The 22,618-nt window shown below is 31.9% G+C and overlaps 1 protein-coding gene across 2 annotated transcripts in view; it reads left to right on the forward strand.

The window, feature by feature from the left end:
• The first annotated feature begins 252 nt into the window (after nucleotides 1-252).
• Nucleotides 253-22,618, forward strand: part of LOC114336116 (ral GTPase-activating protein subunit alpha-1) — a 208,858-nt gene continuing 186,492 nt past the window's right edge. The window contains exons 1-4 of one of the 2 annotated variants that reach the window (XM_050650360.1): nucleotides 253-509; nucleotides 1,349-1,459; nucleotides 18,527-18,544; nucleotides 18,605-18,776. In XM_050650360.1, coding sequence (XP_050506317.1) covers nucleotides 404-509; nucleotides 1,349-1,459; nucleotides 18,527-18,544; nucleotides 18,605-18,776 — 407 coding nt within the window. In that variant the 5' untranslated portion in view covers nucleotides 253-403. The remainder of the gene's footprint in view (nucleotides 510-1,348; nucleotides 1,460-18,526; nucleotides 18,545-18,604; nucleotides 18,777-22,618) is intronic. The other variant, XM_050650361.1, reaches the window with a different exon arrangement.

Raw genomic sequence — 22,618 nt, forward strand, 5'->3', positions numbered from 1 at the left:
ATAGTAAAGCTGCTACAGTTGTCCTCCTCTTCCGTGCCTATAATCACACTGAATGTCATTATAGATTCTCGATACAATGTGTTAGAAGGAGATGCAGCAAACCAGTCCCTGAGATCTTGTCGTCAGCAAGCGCGGAAAGTAGGCTCCCTCTATGTTAATATATACCTCTATGGATAAATATAGTACAAAAAAATACACCAAACAGAAGAAATTGACAGTGACAGTATAAATGGTGACACTTGACAGTGACAGTGACACTTGATGTTTTAAATGTTTACGTCAATGCAAAATTTTCTGAAAAAATGTAAAAGAAAAACAAAAAGAATTACCCTAAATATATTGTGAAGATAAAAACACGCCAAAATAAGTTACATAGCATGATGTAATAATACTAGCGTTTGAAATGTTTGCAAAGCGAAATCTTGTTGATATTAAAAAGTCTACATCCAAACTTCAAGACCCCAAAAAAGATGTTGCTACGAGAATCAAACATCTAAAAATTATTCTAGGTAAATTGTCATTTAACACTTTATGTGAATCTGTTTCCTCCTTCATATTTTAATAAGCATTTGACTGTTTTGTCATACGTTTAGTCTTCATTTGTGTTTTCTGACCATTCCTTTCCTTGTGTCCTATTCTGTTCCTCTTCTGGTACCCTTCTTCATTTTGGTTCTCGCCATTCATACTTATCTATTTTATGTCAGTCATTTTATTGTGTTTCTTTATATTCAGTTGGTATCTGTCTTCCCCACATATTTTAATTGGTTGATAATTTCTTTTAACACGTTGACTGACAGAACCTCTTTAGACGTCTAATTTCCATTGATGTAATATGACACAACGTCTATAGACGACATTTTAAAAATAACAAGTTGTGACAAAAAATCGGTGTAAAAAAATGTCACATTACCTACATCTAGAAATGCATATTAAAAATGTAACATAATATCCATGGTCGTCATCAACATGTTTGCAAAAGATGTTAAAAAAACTCATTGTTTCCATAAACATAACTATTCAGTAATTTCCCTATTATACTTTGCAAAATACACATAGTGTCACACTTGCTTATACATTTGACTCACTGTCCGTCAACGTGTTACAGTTTTAAAGCATAATATTTGGATTTTTCATAAATGATATTCACTATATTCAAAATTTTTATTAGTATATCCCAAAGTAGTTCCTACATATACCATTATTTTGACTACCTTTTGCTCTATTTTCTGCTCATCTACACTTCTGCACATTTTCTCTCAGATATTTCACTTTTTTTAACTGGTGCTAATTATTGTAGGTTCATTTATTTTTAAGCATATTTTGATTAGATACTAAATTTAATTTTTAGAAAATGTTGACACCTCAGATGCCAAAGGATTTTTTGAAGCAAATTTTAGTCACATTTATAACATTCTTTATGAGAGCTTTGTGCAGACTGAAACTAACTTAAGACAAAGAGGTAAATTATTAAATGTTGATAAATCATTTTTATTTGTAAATATATTGATAATAGAGGGGGTGGCTAAGGTTTATTGATACTTGTCTATTAGGCTGTATGCATAAAAATATCAATATAATAATCTGCATATTAACAAATGATACATTATTTCTAATGAGACAGTTGCCATCTACTAACTTCAAACTTGTGATGTGGTAATACAACTTTCTAGACTGTTGAATGTAAAAATCGTTATATGTAAGTGAACTATTTTTGTTCTGGAAGTCAATTGGTTTATGATAAAACTTCCATTTATTCATGATACCCTTCCCAGAAGTCTGGAACGCTGAACATCTCCAACAATTCTCCATGCGCCCTCATTTTTGCTGTATTTTCTACGTAGAGGTTTACTAACATGGGGTTTAATGCCACTAGGTGTTTTGGAGTGTTAATTTCTTCCAGGTATTTCCACATTTTGTCCTATCTGACAAAGCAGAATGTTGAACACACATAATATGTGCTTACATTGAATTTCCTTGATTTTTCAATGATCTGTCTCAGATTCAGAATATGCAAATATTTGCTGCCTAAGATCTAATGCATAGTAGTCATTCAAAATATGTTTAATTGTTTCATTATCAATGCCACAGATCTGCAGTTTCCATGAAACAACCTTATCTCATGTAGGTGTTCCTTTACTGGCAAGTAAAATACTGTGGAGTTGATGAATTTTACATGCTCTTTTCTGAATGTTGTGTCTTGATTGTGTATCATTAGTTTATCAGTACTTTTCTCTAATTTCTTTAATGTCTCTATGATATTATTGTTTTCCTCAATGTTACTCTTTTTTTTTATATGTTGCCCATCATATCGATGGCTTAGTGTGAAAACCTCGTATCTCATTAAATTACAATTTTACAGGAGAGGCAAAAACTGATTTTCTGCATAATATAACCTAAAAACAAAAATTACGTTACGTTAAATATTGCTATTAAATTGGAAATACAAATATTAACTATGAAAAACACGTAAATATCCTTGCAGTATATAGAGCCTTTGCCCAAGTAACTATGATAACCTCGTATATCTTGATATACTTGTTTTTCCTCTCAAATGAAGTTGTGTTTATAATTATTTACGAGGTTTTCATTTTTCATAGCTTATTGCACACCTCCAAATATTAGGTCGATAGTCGATACAATACAAGTCTTTTGATTTAAGGTTCATAAAATGTTTCTATATGCCGGACTACCTTTTGTTGCTCACAAAAAACATTTCTGCAAGTCGAATCTCTCAAACAAACACTCCAAATTAAGTACCAAATTCTTGGTTATAAATATACGTGGTATTCGCACTAAATCAAGAGAGCAATTGATATACATGGTTTCTTTTTTCGGCTGTAGAAAATAGTCTAGTGTATTTGGATTTTTCCTAACAGTTGTAAATCGTGAGATACAAGGATTTCAAACTAAAACCATCAAAATGTCATTTTCGAAAAAAAAAAATGAGAGATGAGGTTTTCACACTAAGATATCGATATTCTTTTATTGATATACCCACCAAGCTAAGATATAAAAAATGTATATACTTACATAGAAATTTGTGAAAACATAATATTTGCTAATTCGATAAAAATATTCACTAAGAAATATATTCAAAAATAATCTGTTGTCATGTAACAATATAGATAGACAATAAAAAGTTTATCATTTCTGTTTTGTAATGATCAGAAAATGCAGCAAATTATTGATATATTGATGTATATTCTTATATATAGGCTTAATGTTTCCTACTCTTAAACAAATTATTTTAAATTTGATATTTTCTTGGTGATTGGGATGTATGGTTGAAAAATTATAAATATCAGTGAAGTAGGTTTTTTATTTTTAATTTTATTAAGTACAGTAAAACCTGTCATATCCGGATCAATGTGGCGACAGACCGATCCAGATATGAAAAAATCTGGATATCAAGACCACTACTTCTTTTACAGTCTCTGAAACGTTTTCTCCTTCATACATTCCAGTAATCAACGCCATCAATAATTTTCGTCGATAGACACGTTTTATAGGTTCTATAATGCATTATTTCGCCATCTTTTAGTTCTTCTTTTAGTGCGTTGTCCAACAGCAAGACTGCCTTTCTCGGTAGATTTCGGTAGATCCGGATGGCGCAGAACCGTCTGGATATGGGGAGGTCCGGATATGACAGGTCCGGATATGGTAGGTTGTACTGTAATAAGAATTTTGTGATTTGATTCAGTAAACCAATTTATTGCAAGATTCATATTTAGATCTTTAGAAGATATATCAATAGATAGTTTTACATGACTTTGCCAACCATTAAATTTATTATTAATATTATAGTGAGTGTATTAGTATAATAGTTATAAAATACATCAATAGTTGACATCATAACTCTCCATAAATGTATAAAAATATTGTTTTAATAACTGATACAATCATTCCTATAATCGCAGACTTAATAAAAAATTGTCAGACATATGAGTCTATTTCATATTTCAACTAACAAACTTACCCCTTTGTGATGGCATAGACATTAATCATTCAGCTAGTCAAAATCAGATTATAGTTTATTGTTAGTTCAAGAAAGTAATGTGTAGTGTGTGTGTGTGTGTGTGTGTTGAATAAATGTCTTGTTACTTAGTAAAGTTGACTTCATTGTCTTTACAAATAGTCTTAACTTATTGTTTTGTCATTGTTGATATTCCCCATATAATAGCAGCTAGTCTTTGACAATTACAGAGAGTTTGGTTTATAGTATGCCAACTATGTCTCATATAGCAAACTCAAATGATATTTCGTCATCTCCTACATGACACACAAAGATATTGTTTTTAATAGATTGGAGAAATACATTTGTATCTTTTTTATAAGTCAAAAAGTAGTTTTTTTCTTTATACTTTTTTTATTATAATCTATTAATTTACAATCTGCTTCATTTGAAACTATAAGTAAATTATTTGAATATTTACATATGAGAGGGAAGCTGTGTCCTGACAACTCTCGTTTAAACACTTTACAGTAGTTTACACAGTTAATTGATTAAGTCTGTTGACAATATTTTATTCAGTTATCTAGCGAATCTGCTGGACTGATTTCTGCATTGATAATTATTTCTTGCATTCAGCAAATCCTTGTAGACTCCACAACCTTTATAGTTTGCAGTGTGTTCTCTTTCACGTAAGGCATATTTTGCTGTGTTTCTGTGTTCTGTGCATTCTTATGTTGGGTGACTTCCTGCACCATCCACATATGTATGAGGTCTTATGCAATTTAAAATGGCTGTAGAGTTGGCAACATTGGCACTTTATGATTGACATCTTTATACTTCTAGGTACCAAAAAAGGCATTTCTTGGAAAAATTACTACAAAAAACTGTTTATATGAGTTATGCCAATACACTACTTGGGTAACACATTATTTGATTTATATTTTAAGAAAAATATTTAATCAGATTCTTTATATTATTGTAATTTTTAATCTATGTTCTTTAGTATTACAAAATATAAATTGTGTAATGTAATTAATAAGCATTTGTAAATAAATATTGTGGCACATAATATTTGAAAAATATTATTTTTTGATAAATGAAAATATTAGAAACACCACTGTTATAATGTGCACGATGTTGGGCATGCTAGATATGACAAAGAACTATTATAGGATAGTCTAAGATCAGGACTAGCATCTACAAAGGGCTAAGTTTATGTTTTAAATTATCTTTTGATATTATTATACTTCAAATAATCTTGGTGATTAGGAAATAAAATACAAGGTTAAAAAGATTACAATAATATTCTAAATAATTTTATAAATAATACACTAAAAACTACTATTTTCTAAATGTTTACAAAACCTTAATATTTGGTCTCTGCACTTGCTTTACTGCTGTTTTAAATTTAAAAAGTTTTAAATATTTCAACAACTTGGTAAGATGTGAACATGTTTACAAGGAGATAGTTTATTTTCGATATATTAATTATAATTACTTATCTTCTTCTTCTTAGCACTATAGACTTTTGTCTATACACTTTTGTATAGACATGACAATGTGCCTCTAGTAAGTTGTCGTTTCATCGTTTTCGTGGTCTTCCCACTGATTGTCTTCCTATTGGGGAACCGTCTCTCGCTGTCCTGACTACCCTATTAGTTGTCATTCGGCTTATGTGATCATTCCATTCTATTCTTCTGTTTCTTACCCAGTTATTAATGTTATCCACCTTGCATCTCCGTCATATATCTGTACTTCTAGCTCTGTCCCATAGGTCTTACCATCGATTTTTCGAAGGGTTTTCATCTCCGCTGTTTAGAGCAATCTTTTTATCCTCTCTGTGTCGGGTCGTGTTTCTGCCGCGTATGTCATTATTGGTCTGATGACTGTTTTGTAAATTCTGTACTTCATTTCTTTTCCGATATTTTTATTTCTCCGTATTGTGTCATTCAGGCAACCTGCAGCTCTGTTTGCTCTATTCACTTGATCTTCCACTTCTGTTTTGAGTCTTCCGTAGCTAGATAGTGTGATGCCTAGGTATTACTTTTTTATTATTTCGTCCATGATCAGGTTGAACAATAAAGGACTCAAGGAATCCCCCTGTCTTATCTCATTGCCGGCTTCAATTGGGTCAGTTAGTTCATCTTCCACTTTTACTTTTACTGTGTTGTTCTGGTTCTGGTTGATGTTTTCGATCGTTTTAATTATTCCTAGAGGTACCTCTCTCGAGTATAACAAATGGATAACATAATTACTTATGTGTACAACAATTAAAATTAAACCCCTAATTCAATTAACCCATTCGCTGCTGATGACGTCGAAAGACCTCATTCGGTTCTTATGTCAAGGGGTGATGACGTCTTTCAATGCCATCGGGACGGACACATCACTTACGTTGTATATTGTCAACCTCCAGTGAACAATGTCTTCGAGTAATCCGCAGCGAATGGGTTAACTGCATTTATTTATTTATTTATTTATTTATTTATATACGGGATTACCCCCATTACAAAACATACAGTATAAAATCAATCTCTGTAATTTCTTATAAACTAGAGTAAAATCAAGTCTTAATTACATATTAAACAAAAACAAAATATTAATAGTTATCCATTACACATATTACATCTATTACACAAATCAATTAAAATAAACAAAAAAGTACCTGTCAAGCTCTTTTAATCCGATTCTTAAAAGCAGCCAAGGAGACACCAAATATTTCCAAGTAATTCTCGTTTATAATTTTTTAGTGTTCGCTCAATGAGCGAATGCATACCATAGTTTGTTCGATGAAAAGGTATATAAGACAAATCAACATGTCTGAGACTTCTGGAGGGAACATATAAATTAATAGATTGGAGAAGTTCAGAACAACAAATTAAATCATTTATTAATTTAAACACAAATACCAAATCAGAGTTATCTCGTCGAGTTTTTAATAAATTCATGTTGAGTGTTTTTAAAATATAGGTATAATCATGATTAGTAATGCGTATGTTTAATTTGTATGCACAATATCTCAAAAATTTATTCTGCAATCTCTCCAATCTAGTAGAATGAGCTTGATATTGTGGAGACTATACAATAGATGCATATTCCACTTCAGATACAACGAAAGCATAATATACGGTTCTTAAAGCCCATACACATAGTCTCAGACAGTTACTAATGATAAAGCCCAAAGATTTTAATGCATTTACTGTTACATTATTTATGTGTTGCACAAAACGCAACTGTTCATCAAATGTGACTCTTTGAAGTCTTTTATTGTTTTGACATAAGACAATTCATTTTCATTAATTGTATAAGAAGTATCATATTTTTTATTGCCTCTATAAAAGCTTATATAGCAGCATTTAGCAACATTTAAATGCAAAATATTATTCTTAATAAATTATTCTTCTAAATCTTCTTGTATTAATGTTATATCAACATTTGAATCTACAGATTTAAATAATTTCAAATCATCTGCAAACATCAGGAAATCGCAAGTTCTAAAACATTCTGATATATCGTTCACAAATAGATTAAATAACAAAGGTGAACAGTGAGCTCCTTGGGTACTCCTGATGTCACATGAATTATATTTGAATTAAAACAACATATTCTCACCTGCTGTGTGCGGTCTCTTAAAAAGCTATTGAACCATTGTAAGGATTGATGACTGAAGCCAAAAGCATTTAATTTTCCTAATAAGATGTTATGATCTACTCTGTCAAATGCCTTGGAGAAGTCAGCATAAATAATATCCATCTGACTTTTATTCTCCAACGCGTTTAATATTTTTTGGTCAAAGAGTACTAAATTTCTTACCGTTGATTTATTCTGAGAAAATCCATGTTGATTGTGTATTAGACGCTCTTTACAATAAACATGATATATATATATATATATATATATATATATATATATATATATTTATTACATTTATATATAATTTATTTATAATTTAATACATTTAAATATGTCTTGATTAAATTATCCTTAATTTCTGTTTTTTGTTCTCATGCCAGTTATTTTCAAATTCCAAATTTTTATTTTTTCTTGTTTCTTAGAATGTGAAGTACATAATATATGTGCTCTTACCATATTGTGTTAAAACGTGGTTAAAACTATTGCTTGTGATCTAATACGTGTTTGGTTGAAATTATTTCACTATACTTTCAGAGAGTGGTCCTTTTCAAAATAAGTACTAATTTTAAAATTAAACAAATTTATTTTTCTAAATAACCACATAGTGTTTTCAAATTTTAAAATTTTACATTGAAAATTATTTCCATTTTGGAAGCTGCAGTAGATTAGTCCCAACTAAACTAAGATGCCACAAGCAAATAGTTCTAGAATAATGATTTAAAGATCTCAAAATATAGAAAAAAAATAGTTTTTTGGCATGATGTTTGTTGGTTTGAAGATGTACTTGATGTCATGTTAAAAGTAGTTACCCCTTACATAAACCGGTGATATTGTTAAATATTTCCGAGGTTTGGTTTCAAAGAAAAGTCATATTCTTTATAGGTCCAAGATACACTAATCACAAAAAGTATCGCATAATTTTTGAAACGGTAAAAAAATTTAAAAATAATTTTTTATTTTTAGCAAAATGTTATAATACTCGTCTTATATATCGTCTTCTTTAGGTATCTACAAACCAATAACATTTTAAGTTAAAGCGTGTTTTTAAGAAAAAAAAAACAGTAAACAAAACGTTGTTAAAACAGAATATTAATTTTGGACATTTGTGTTCGAGAATTGTATCTGTGCACTATGTCTGCGTCTGCTTGAGTTTTCAATGAGAAGGTGCGTTCTTTCAAATATCTAATGAGTAATGTAACGTCAGAACAAGCACTCCAAATTGTAGCTTTAATTGGAAATGCACTATCGCAGCAATATCTTGCTGATGTTATGGGAATCCACCAATCGAGCGTTTCAAGTGCTTTAAGAAGGTATAGACAAAGTGGATGATACAAAAGAAAACCAGTTCCTTGATTTCCCAGATGCACGAACCCCGCAGAACGTTATTTACATACTTTTTTTCTGTTTCAAAAAATATGCGATACTTTTTGTAATTATGGTTTGTTTTTAAACCAGGAGGAGTAAACTAAAAAGACAGATTCACACTCAAGAAAGTTACTAGAAAAGTCACCAAATACATCTTCTTTTAGGGTTGATCATATCGGCCTTCATCGGTAATCCATAAATATACTACAATGTCGCTAAAGAGTTCTAAAAACAACTGTTTTTTATATAAAAGTAGACTAAAAATCTAAAAATTAAAAGAATAATGCAGAGAACACACAAAATCGCTCATATAACTTAATTTACCTTGAATGAAATGTCAGTAGTGTCAAAATTTCATAACAGTGGAGTAAACTTGCCTGCGGTTGGTTACAAACAAGCATTACGGCGCGGTAAAATGAATTACTCCTCCTGGTTTAAAAACAAACCATAGTGTATATTGCTTTTATGATTTACTTTTGTATTTCAGAATTTTATTAGTGTTTCCCTTCCCCCTTTCATTTTCTCTTATTTTATCTGCTACTTCGGTTTCTTCTACACTGCTATGGCCCGAATCGAGAGAAGAGTTACTTCAAATGATGATGCCATTATATTGTAGTGGACTATTAGCTAAATTAGGCTTAATTATTTTTTTAACTCCCAGTATATTTATAATCTGTCACATCATATTATAATATTAAAGGACAATAAGTAAATGATCGGATATTTACATTGGATATGTAGGAAATATTTCCAGTGAATTATTTCCTTTAATAATTAACCTATTTATTTAAAACCGTTATTTGTTTGTTATTGTTTTCAACGATTTTGAAAAAATGTGAAAACGTTTAATTGTGACTGTCCATAAACTCAACTCATCCGTCAATATATCAGCTAGAATGCCAAATGAGGTGTCAAATGAAAGCTTATAGTCCAAGGATGGTATTAAAAATGAGAAATTTGACATCCGACTTCCGGTTTTAGAGTTGCAACCGGAAGTACTGTTTTAAAGTCACCGAAATAGTGTAAGCGATATATCATTCGCACTATCTGCAAAATTCCCTGAGACCCAATCCCTCTAAAACACAAGTCTGCGCCTTCCACCTTCGCGAAAGGAAGCCAATCGAAGACTCCAAATTGTGTGGAATGGTAATATACTAGAGCACACAGACCAACCTATATAGCTTGGAGTAACTCTGGACCGGTCCCTTACCTACAGACAAAATTGCATAAAAACGAGAGGGAAAGTAACAACTAGGAACAGCATACTCAGAAAGCTAACGGGAAGTAAATGGGGTGCATGTCCTGGCGTCTTAAGAACAACGGCACAGGCACTGTGTTTCTCAACTGCTGAATATGCGTGCCCAGTTTGGGGCAGATCTACCCACGCTAAACAAGTCAATACTGCGCTAAATGAAACATGCAGGATAGTAACGGGGTGCATGAAACCAACACCACTCTCAAGCTTATATAAAGCAGCGAGTTTTGCAGAACCCTCAACACGCAGAGGCGTTGCAGAGCACATAGAGAAAATTAAACAGATTGCGGACGAGCGGCATGCCCTATACAACCGCCTGAGTATTTTCCTCTTCCTCAGGTTCAGTGGACCGGCCAGTCTTTAGACTTTAAAACTTGGAAAACTATGAATAAGATAAGAACGGGGGTCGCTCCAGTGAAATTAAACATGGTAAAATGGGGGAAAATAGACCAAGATGATGTGAACTGTGACTGTGGAGAAACGCAGAATATGGAACATCTTTTTACATGCAGAAACTGTCCTTATTGGTGTAACCTCGAAGATTTGTGGCCGAAATTTTGTTGTGGCTCGAATACTGGGCCGAAATTTTATAAATGACATGTCCGGACACGATAAAGTAAAGTAAAGTAAGCAAGATGAGAACAAATGTATACTTTTGGTATTTATATAATTTCCGGTTAAAAAGTTCTAACCGGAAGTCCCATATTATAGTCTCAGAAATGGTACATGTAATGTAACACATCAATCGAAGCGTATTGAAAAGTCGAGTTTGAATCTTTAATTCCGGTTTTGAAGTAATTTCTGTTTAAGTCTACAAAGTTTACTAAAAATTACTCAAAATTAGTAAAAGCGTATATCAATCGACGCAAAGTTATACGAAGGGTTCAAATATCGACTTCCAGTTCTACTTTAGATTACTTTGGGTGAAAACCTAGGACTTACGAAGTCCAATTACTTGTTCCGAGTACACTTAGTTAAACCTGCTTATCAAGTCCGTTGGTTAAAATAAATAAAAATTATTGAATAATAAATATTATTGAGTAGATGTTAACTGATTAAAAATATTGGAATAGCTTCTTTATGTTTTTGTAAAATGTAACATAAAGTACAACCATCCGCAAAGTTGTCAAAATTATATCTAAATTCCTAAAAATTTTAGCAAGAATATACAAAAGATACACAAATTTTTTTAAAACATTGTAGTTAACCGGCTCAACAATCATATTATTTTTCCTATTTTAATAGTTAATAAATTTGCTATAACCTATATTGAGGGTTTTCATTGTATTTTTAAGTTCATTTTACTGTTTTACTGAATTAAAATACCTAGTCTTGCCATAAAAATTGATACAAGATATTTAACTGAAACAATATAAACTACTGGTTGATTTGAAAAAAAATTTACACAATTTATTATTGATTTAATGATCTAAAAACTACAAAAAAAAATATTCAAAATGGCTGCCATTTGTCTGAATATAGCACCGAAGTCTATAATGATTAGAAAGCAGAAAAGTCATAGAGGCAAACAAAGGAGATCAGAACTATAATTATATCCTTGTAACTTAAGATGGTAATATTCCGATCGTATACCAAAAAAATTCGAAGACCTCGTTGCTCAGAGTTTGAAGCGTTATTAGGGGGATGACTAGTGGAGAAATATCAGATATATAAAATATATAAGATATATAAATGACAGATAGGTAACAATTAGCTAACAGTTTGATACTTTGACACAGCGAAACATGAAATCCTGAATTCTAGGAACTATAGAACCATAGGGCGCCAATAAATCTTAATCATAGATTTATAAAGGAATCAAATCTTTGAAGAAAACATCAGAAGATTAAACCAGCAATACTGCTAAAATTGGTTGGAGGGGTAAGTACCTATTGTGTCTCAGCTTCTGGCTTCCTTTAAACCTTGTTGATTTACCGACAAATAATGGGACAGCCCGCGTCGACCATAAATTGGTGTTTCTGTCGGATCCCACGGATCGTAAGCCACAAATTTTGAGGAAAACAACGTTATTTCACGTTGCTTTGATCCCCGTCTTTAGTTTATATCTTTTTCTACACTCACCGGCACAAAATTCCGCCACCCAAAATTTTTGATTAAGCTTGACAATCTATAATTTTATTATTTGTACTCCGATTTTCAAGATTCTTGCATTAGTTTGTAGGTACATGTATTGATGTCGTTTGTAATTATTCCGGTAGCAAAATTTTTTTACTTAGATGCCATTATACTGGGGTGAATGGAAGCGTTGTTTTTTCTCCTAACTTTAAAAAATTATGTGAAAAAATTGGAGGGTTGATTTTGTTTCATACTCCTTTTATATTATTCTGGAGGTATCACTAAGGTTTTTTTTTAATTATCCAAATATCTCTTTTCTTGCAAGAGCTGTAAATAAAATCACTGCTTTGAAGGTTTTTTTAATTAAAAATATCAAACACTAAAATTAACAAAACAACATTAACAACAAAACCAAACAACTCAATAGCGGGTGTGTCCACCTCTTGCAGCAACGACTGCTCGCAATCTGTTTGACATCGAATAAAGATGTGTTATCCTTGCCTCGGGAATAGCCCGATATTCCTCTACCAGGACCATAACTGTACCAAATTTTCTGGAGGCCTAGGATGACGGCGAATAGCTTTTTTTAATTATATATATATATATATATATATATATATATATATATATATATATATATATATATATATATATATATATATATATATATATATATATATATATATATATATATAAAGGACGCTATAAACCGGTGTTATATATATATATATATATATATATATATATATATATATATATATATATATATAACACCGGTTTATAGCGTCCTGCGCCTTCCGGTTCCTATTCTCCAGCCGCGTCGATCTGTCCAATCTCCTGGTCGGAGATCTCTCTGGATTCCACTTATCCAGGTTGTTTTCGGTCTGCCCCTTTTCCTTCTTTCCAGGGGTTGCCATTCCATTATTAGCTTTGGGAGTCGATGTTCCTCCATTCTTTGTACATGGCCATACCAACAAAGTTGTTTTTGTTCTTCTTCTTCTTCTTCAGGTGCCATCTCCGCTACGGAGGTTGGCAATCATCATAGCTATTTTAATTTTTGAGGCAGTAGCTCTAAATAGTTGTTTCGAGCTGCATCCAAACCACTCTCTCAGGTTCTTCAACCATGAAATTCGTCTTCTTCCGATGCTTCTTCTGCCATCTATCTTTCCCTGCATTTGTTTTTGTTGGACTTCTTCAATTATGTTTGTTTTTCTATTCATAATATCTCGCACCCGTTCATTCGTTATATGTGAGAGTCTGGAGATGCAGGCCGATCTTCGCCAGAAGTCCATTTCCAGTGCGAGCAACTTCTGTTCTGTTCGCTTATTCAGTTGCCAGGTTTCACATCCATACAGTACCACGCTTTTAAAGATGGCATTATAAAGCCGTGTTTTCTTTTCTTTTGATATGGTTTTTGACCAAAGTAGTGAGTTCAAAGCTCCTATTACCTTCTTTCCTTTCATAATTCGTTCCTCTATTTCGAATTCTGTCCTTCCACTTTGTTGGATTCTCGTTCCAAGGTGTACATAATCAGAGCTTGGCTCGATAACCATATTATTATCTTCTAGTTGTAACTCACTTTTCTGTCCTCCTATACACATATATTTGGTTTTCTTCATATTAACGTATAGGCCCCATTTTTTGTATTCTCGAAACATCTATCTAAATATTAGATCATCTTTATCCTGGGCAATCACCACCTGATCGTCAGCAAAATGCAGTGTGTATAGTGTTGAGCCGTCGTTTAGCTGTATCCTCATTCCAGAACACGATTTCCGCCACTTATTCAAGACCTCATTTATATAGATTTTAAACAGTGTTGGCGATAAGCTGCATCCCTGTCGTAGTCCCTTATTCACCATGAAACTATTGCATAATCTGCTGTTGATTTTTATGTTTGCTTGGATATTGTTATAGAATTGTTATTTTATTTAATTGTTATAATTTTATTAAAGTTATATTAATAGGGGCTTTTTCCAGGACTTGCCATAATTTACAAAGTGGTACGGTATCATATGCCTTAGTTAGATCGACGAATAGTAGATGTATTTCTCTGTCTCTGGCTACTTTTTTTTTCGTTGAGTTGGTTGATCGTGAAGATGTGGTCGATACAGGATCTTCCTGCTCGGAATCCTGCTCGTTGTTCGATCTCTAAAGGTGCATATTCATTTTTTATTAGAGTTTTTAGAGTTTTCCCATATAATCTGCTAAAGGTGCTGGTTACAGTAATACAGCGATAGTTCTGGCAGTCTTCCTTGTTACCCCTTTTGTGTATTGGGCTTATCCATCCTGTTTTCCAATTTTCTGGTATGTTTTCTCCGTTTGTGTAGTTGTTGAAAATTATGGTTATTAGTTTGATCAATTTTGCAGTTCCATTTTTTATAAGTTCCGCTGGGATTCCTTCTGGACCACATGCTTTTTTATTTTTTAGTGATTTAATCATTCTCTCAACGAATTCGTCATTTAATTCTACGACTTGACCATTTAAATTGTAGTGTTTTGGTGATGTATTTATGTATTCCTGTCTATTTTCTTGAAGTTCTTCTTTGTAGTGGGTTTTCCATTTCTTTAAATCAATCATTTGAAGGTTTGTATTATTTCTGTTTTTATTTCTTAGATTTCGAATGAACCTCCAAGCTTCTGAGGATCTGCTTCCACCTAGATGCCATTCCACTTCCCTACATCTCTGTTCCCAGGTATTGTTCTCATTTTTTGTTAACATTTTTTTTTATATTTGATTAATTCTTGGCGGTATTGGGTTTTATCATATGCGTTTTGTGATTTTAACCATTTATGATATTTCTGTTGTTTTATTTGTTTCTGTTGTTCAAGTTCATTGCTCCAGACTATGTTGTTATTTTTTCTGGTATTTGTTATCTTTTTTTATTTCGTCCCATAAATACTCAATAGGATTGAGATCTGGGCTACATCTATCAATCCAACCTCTATTTTATGAGTCAATCCGTGTTTTTATTTACAAAAAATGGTACAGCTCTTACAAGAAAAGAGATATTCGGATAATTCAAAAAACAAAATTTTAGTGATGCCTCCAGGATAACATGACAGAACTATGAAACAAAACCAGCCCTTCCATTTTTCCACAGAATGTTTTAAAGTTAGGAGGAAATACAACATTTTCATTCACCCCCGTATAATGCCATGCAAGCAAAATTTTTTGTTACCGGAATAATACCAAACGATATCAATACATGTACCTACAAACTGGTGCAAGAATCTTGAAAATCGGAGTACAAATAATAAAGTTATAAATTATCAAACTTAATCAAATATTTTGGGTGGCGGAATTTTGTGCCGGTGCGTGTATAATACATTTTCTATTTCCCTTCGACAACTGTAAAATGGTGAAGAGCTCCGCGCCAAGTTTTGTGAGATCTCGGCCTTAGCTGCGTTCAGTTTGTCAACCGAACAAGCTGCATTTACCCCTTTACACTTCACACTTGTGTGTCGGATTCGTATATTATTCGGATGTCGGCGTTTCTATTCGCACTTCGAATAATAATCGGTTGTCGCTTGTCGCCAAGGTCGAAACTGGTGCAAATTTTTAACGCGAGGGAACTGTGAGAATGTATACAGGGTGTTTGGTAAAGAATGGGCCATAGCTTAACCTTAGATTCCTGAGCTTAGAATAGGTCGATTTAAGCCAACTTACCTCAGTCCGAAAGTTGATAATAACTGAAATACAGGGTCTTTAAACTTATATTTTATTTATTCTTGAATATTTCCTGATAAGCATGAGCTAACAACCAAAAATTTGGTAAGGGGTAGTTTTTTGGGACGAGAAATCTAAATTCGCAACCAAAAATGATGTGTTACCCAGAGGGCGCCACATACGCCTTTCAGTGCTCATTTAATACGTTAAATTTTTTTATCCACCACTCTACATACTTTTTGAATCAAAATTTTTAATCTCTTAATATTTTTACGTAAAACAGATATACTACATTCATCCCGCTAAACTTAACCGTTTTCGAAATAAACGCATTTAAAACGCATTAAATCATTTAAAGATATCGATATTTTAATGGCGCGCTATGAGGCGCAAGATCGGCTCACAGTCAAGTAAGTATGTATTCTTCGACGCTTTATCGACCGTAACTTGGCTTCTATGCATACAAATGAGCCAATATGTGATATCCATATAAAAATGGATCGAGTTCTTTTGCAGCATCATCATTGCATATAAAACGAGCATTTATGATGTGGCGGCATACACAATTGACGGGCCTTGATTATGCTGCAAAAGAACTAGATCCACTTTATATGGATATCATATAGATCATTAGACTCTGAAGCCCCAAAAAGTTTTAGTTTTACTGCCTACAAGAACAGACTTAGTACCACCATGTAACTGTTAAAATTTCTCTAAGACCTTATGCAGATGTAAAAAAGCTGAGATTCCCTGTATATCTCTATACAGATGCATGAAAAAAAAATGTTTGTAAAAATAGTATTAATAAATAATATCAACTTACTTTTTAGTTATACTTCTGAAATATTAGTTTTTAATGTTTTATTCTCATTTAATACAAAAAATAGAAGACAAAGTAAATAGAATGAAAGGTGATACGAGGTACAGTATGATGATTTAATTATAAGAATTATATGATAAAATTTTATTAGGATCTTCAAAAATGAAAAATGAAGATAACGTATGTATACATAGAAATTATAATTTGCATCGAGAAGTTAGCGCGTGAACCTTTACGCGGTGAGCCGATCTTGCGCCTCATAGCGCGCCATTTAAATATCGCTATCTTGACCAAAAATAAACTTACGAACATTTTCTTAAGCTCAAATTGTTCCTTTTGAGTTCTTCTATCATTATTGTTAATTAAAATGTTTCTAGCTCAAATTTGCTTGAAACCCTTATAAACAAATTAATGTACAATTTTTTTAAGAAAATTATAACTTCAAACGGGTATAACTTTAAAACAAATGAAGATAAAGTAATTTAACAAACTTTGTTTGGAAGCCTATTAACTAAGCTTTAAAATAAGACCTTCTAAGGCTAATTTTCATGCGTAGAAGCCGAGTTACGATCGAGAAAGCTTCGAAAAATACTTATTTTGCAATTTGCATTGTGCACTAATTTTACAATATCTTGAGTTCTAATTGTTGGATTAAGTTTAGTAAACGATTTTTTCTTCGTTTTTTATTAAGGAACAAATTTTATTTGAAACATTTTTTTATCTCTTTTAGTCTATGAGCCAGAGCCTTATAAACAGTTTATAAACAATTAAATTGTTTATAACAATTTTTTGACCACTCGGATCGAAATCCACCCTCGAAATTCGTAATTAGCAGCCAAAAATCCATAAGAAACCGTTGAGTTTGTCCATCAGAATTGAAAAGGACACGGTGGCCCTTAATTTGGCGCCTAGACTAATATGAGAACTTGCACAAATATTATGGTTTTAAGTTTATTTTTCGGGTATAACTACAATGATATGCAAAAAATTATGTTGCATCGCAGATTTAAAATGCGTTTATTTCGAAAACGGTTAAGTTTAGCGAGATAAAAGTAGTATGTAGTATATATTGTTTAAGTAAAAGTATTAAGAGAATATAAATTTCGATTCAAAAAGTATGTAGAGTGGGGGGGAAAAATTGAACGTATTAAATGAGCGTTGAAAGACGTATGTGCCACCCTCTGGGTAATACAAATACATCATGTTTAGTGGCGAATTTAGATTTCTCGTCCCAAAAAACCCCAGCTTACCAAATTTCGTGTTGTTAGTTCATGCCTGTCAGGAAATATTTAAGAATAAATAAAATAAAAATTTAACTTTGACACCCTGTATTTCATTTATTATCAACTTTCATTGATTATAACGATTTCGCTAACGTAAGTTAGCTTATATCGACTTATTTTAAGCTCAGGAATCTAAGGTTAAGCTATGGTCCATTCTTTACCAAACACCCTGTATAATAAAATAAAATGTATGTATAAGAAAATCAGCATTTTTAAAAGTGCCGATAACATTACGAATTCTCACAAAACAAAACTAGGTTTACCCATTTATCAGTATTTATGGCAGGACAGGTTATATTGAGGAGTAACATTTTTAACCATTTATATTGATTTGTGGAATACATCATGCATATTTTAATTTTTCATTTTATGTTACATTTTGCAACGAATAAACGCTTTTTCATCTATACCCTTATTTTCATTTGTATATATGTCACTAACTAATTGCTAATATCTGTTTCTGTGGTGTCAGAGCTGTCTTTTCATCTGGGTAAGTTAATGTAACATTTGAATTAGAATTTTATTATTAATGCCAATATCAATTTCATAGTACACAAGGCTCATAAGGAAGAGTTGGAGTGTACACTTTGGATCCTCGAACAAGTGTTATGTCTTTTACCCGAACTCATACACAGGAGGTGGCAATTGCATTCTCTAAGCAGACTTTTGGCGAAGCTTCTTCATCCTGGAAATTCTATCAAATTAAGAAGACAAGGAATAAGGTAATTTTAATTATAGTGTTATATTATAGACTAGTGAATTTACCCGTCGCCATGTGACGGGAGATACAATCAATTGTCCTCTACATGCATTGCACTCATTTTTTCGGATTTCCTCCTATTTTATTGTATCTTTCTCCAATTTTTTCTGACACCCTCAATTTTTTCCGACTCTTTCTATTTATTCCTGACACTCTCTAATTTTTACTGACTCCCTCTAATGTATTTTTATACAAGGTGTCCCAAAAGTAGCGGAACGGTCGAATATTTCGCTAACTAAACATCAGATCGAAAAACTGAAATACATGTTTTCAATAATTTTTAAAAATCTAATGACATTAAATGCGATCCCCCACTCCACCCGTTGGAGGTGTGGTGGGGGGCAACTTTAAAATCTTAAATAGAAAGTTTTCATTGTAGATTTGGATTCATTATATAAAAGTAAGCAACTTTTATTCGAGACATTTTTTCGAATTATGGATAGATGGCGCTATAATCGGAAAAAAACCATTTACCTTGATACCATAGGTAAATTATAGAAACGGTCTAATATCTCGAGAAACACACTTCCAAATGAAAAACCAGAAATTACGTTTTTAATATTGTTCAAAAACCTATCGAACAACACTAAATATAATCCTCCACCCCACCCCCTAGAGGTGGGGTGGGTGGTAGCTTTAAAATCTTAAATAGCAACCTGCATTTTTTATTACAGGTTTGGATTCGTCATGAAAAATTAAGCAACATTGATTCGAAACAGTTTTTAGAATTGTTGATAGATGGCGCTATAACCGGAAAAAGACGATTTATTAGCGCCATCTATCAACAATTCTAAAAAATGTTTCGAATAAATGTTGCTTAATTTTTCATGACGAATACAAGTCTGCAATAAAACATCTAGGTTTCTATTGAATATTTTAATGTTACCCCATCCCACCTCTAGGGGGTGAGGTGGAGGGTCATGTTTAGCGTTATTCGATGGGTGTTTAAAAAATATTAAATACATATTTTTTGGTTTTTCATTTGGAAGTTTATTTCTGGCGATATTAGACCGTTTCTATATTTTACTGGTATCACGATAAATTGTTTTTTCGAGACTAAAAATCATAATTCAAAAAAATGTCTCGAATAAAAGCTGCTTATTTTTACATAAGGAATCCAAATCTGAAATAAAAACTGGGGGTTTTCCATTTAAGATTTCAAAGTTACCCCCCACCCCACCTCTAGGCTATGGAGTGGGGGGTCGGGTTTGGTGTCATTCGATAGATTTTTGAAAATTATTGAACACGTATTTTTCAGTTTTTCGATACGATGTTTATTTCGAGAAATATTAGACCGTTCCGCTACTTTTGGGACACCCTATAAATAAATATAGATTGCAAAACGAAAGAATAATTTAAAATATGTACCATAATGTTGGACATTTATTAGAGAGACATCGCAAATGCATTTTTATCGCACGCTAATAGCGGAATACGGTATATTGACATGTACGCAAGCGCAGAATGAATGTTACGCTAATACCGGATAACGTGTACCGCTATGTAGGTTGAAATAAGGGACGGTAATAACGTTAACGCTAATTTGACATTTGGGATGAAACATAAAAATAATTTATAGAATACAAATTTTATAAACTAAAAACTGTGAATCATGTTGTTTCCGGTGTTGAGAAACACGTTGCGTTCTTATTTTGTCTACAATAGACTACTTTTTATGGTTAGCATATTAGTTATTCAGATATTTTATATTATTTTTATACTGATTATTTATATTTATTGTTGGTTAAATCATTAAAATTAAAATGCATGTCAACCTGCTCAATATCCAAATTCATTTTTCAATAAAAAAACAATTACAGTATTCCTCAACATTAATTTCTAGGTTACATTTTAATCCCAAAAGTCGGTTGTCATAATAACGTTAAGCCTCGCCCTCAGAATTGCGATAACTCTCTTGATGCCTGTGTTAAAATATACCCTTTTCCGTTATTTACGTCTTGACACGCTATTAACGTTTGCATTTGCGATATCTCTCTAATATCTTTATGTACCAACGTTTTGCCATGTCTGTGTTTTTAAAACATTGAAATTAAAAACATTAATGTCCGACTGGTATATTATTTGACAAATAATGACATGATTTCGAAGTCAGTTAAGTATGATATAATGCCCTAGGGCGTTATTTTGAAAAATAACGCATTATTGCCCTAGGGCATTAAATTTAAATAACTAATTAAATACTATCAAGTTGACAAATAACAACCTAAGTAAAACTATGGTTACCACAATTACGTTACGTCTATTGCTGGTAAATGTACTTATTTGAAAACTAATTAATTCAAAATTCATTCAAATTTTTGCCTATAAAGAATAATTTAGTCGGACATTAAACGTTTCAGGCACCACCGGTATTATAGATAATAACGCTTTCGGTCAACGTATATCCCTCGGGCCAAAGGTCCTCGGTATATACACCATTGACCTCAAGCGTTATTATCCTTATAATACCCTTGGTACCTTAATAATTATAATAAGAAAAAATATTAGTTGGCCAAAGCTGTGGTATATAGGGTGAGGCAGATAAAGGGCTTATTAGAAATATCTCGAGAACTAAAGGCAACTGAATTATGAAAATTGGAATAAGGGGTTTTGAAGAGTGATCTATTTAATGAAAATATTTTTATCTATTTGGTACTTCCGGTTACACCGGAAGTTGCTTATAACTTCGTTTTTTTAAATGGGACACCTTGTATATTTTTACATTTTTGGATTCTCCTCGATTTCTTCTTTCTTAAAATATAAGGTTTTGTAACATTATACATGGTAGGTGAAAAAATAATTACGTTTTTTTTATTAATTTCGTAGCAATATTCACACCCTGTAGGATTGTAGTAGTTTGACATAATAAACTCTATTTATGTTCAAATGATTTTTAATATAGTCTACTATTGTTAACAATTATTAGTATAGCTAAATTTTTAATTTTAGTATACAGGGTGAGTCGAAACTCGGAATGAGTATTTTCTGAGTTTTCTTAAATGGAACACCCTATATTTTAGTATTGTAATGAAATGATATTTCATGGTACTTTTTTACTTCTTAAGCATTTCCTATACCAGGGGTCGGCAACCTTTTGAGTCGGAAGAGCCAAAAATTACAATTTACAAAATTTCAAAGTTTTTAAAGAGCCACAATTTTTTTTGTCAACAATAAATAGTACTCGCATAAATAAAGTTCTTTGATAAAAAAAATTGATCTATTTATTCATATGTATACAGTGAGGACGTTTGAGTTGGAATAAATGTATTTTCTCGAGAATGGGCAACTCTGGAGATAAATCCCGAAACAGGTCGATTTTTATTTTTAAATTATAATTTTATGGCGTATATTATATCATACTAGTGACACCATCATCCATCCGTAATGACGTAATCGATGATTTTTTTAAATGAGAATAGGGGTCGTGTGATAGCTTATTCGAAAGTCTATTCAATTCTCTATTCAATAATATAAACATTAACATAACTATTTATACAGGGTGGCCAAAAATTTTTTTAAATTAAATTAATTGAGACAATAAGAAGAATGTATCTAATTTATATAATGCAAAATACATTTTACTACTGTCAGAAAACAGAAAAAAATGTTAATTTGAAAAATAAACATTGTTTTTCGCTTAAATTAAATGTTCAAACTGCTAAGAGGCACGTGGGTGGCAGCTTTAATATTGAATTTAAGCGAACAACAATATTTATTTGCCAAATAAACATCTTTTCCTGTTTTCGAACAACAGTAAAATGTATTTCGAATTAAATAAATTATATACATTCTTCTGTTTGTCTC

The sequence above is a fragment of the Diabrotica virgifera genome, chromosome 5 (genome assembly GCF_917563875.1).
Source record: "Diabrotica virgifera virgifera chromosome 5, PGI_DIABVI_V3a".
Lineage (NCBI taxonomy): Eukaryota > Metazoa > Arthropoda > Insecta > Coleoptera > Chrysomelidae > Diabrotica > Diabrotica virgifera.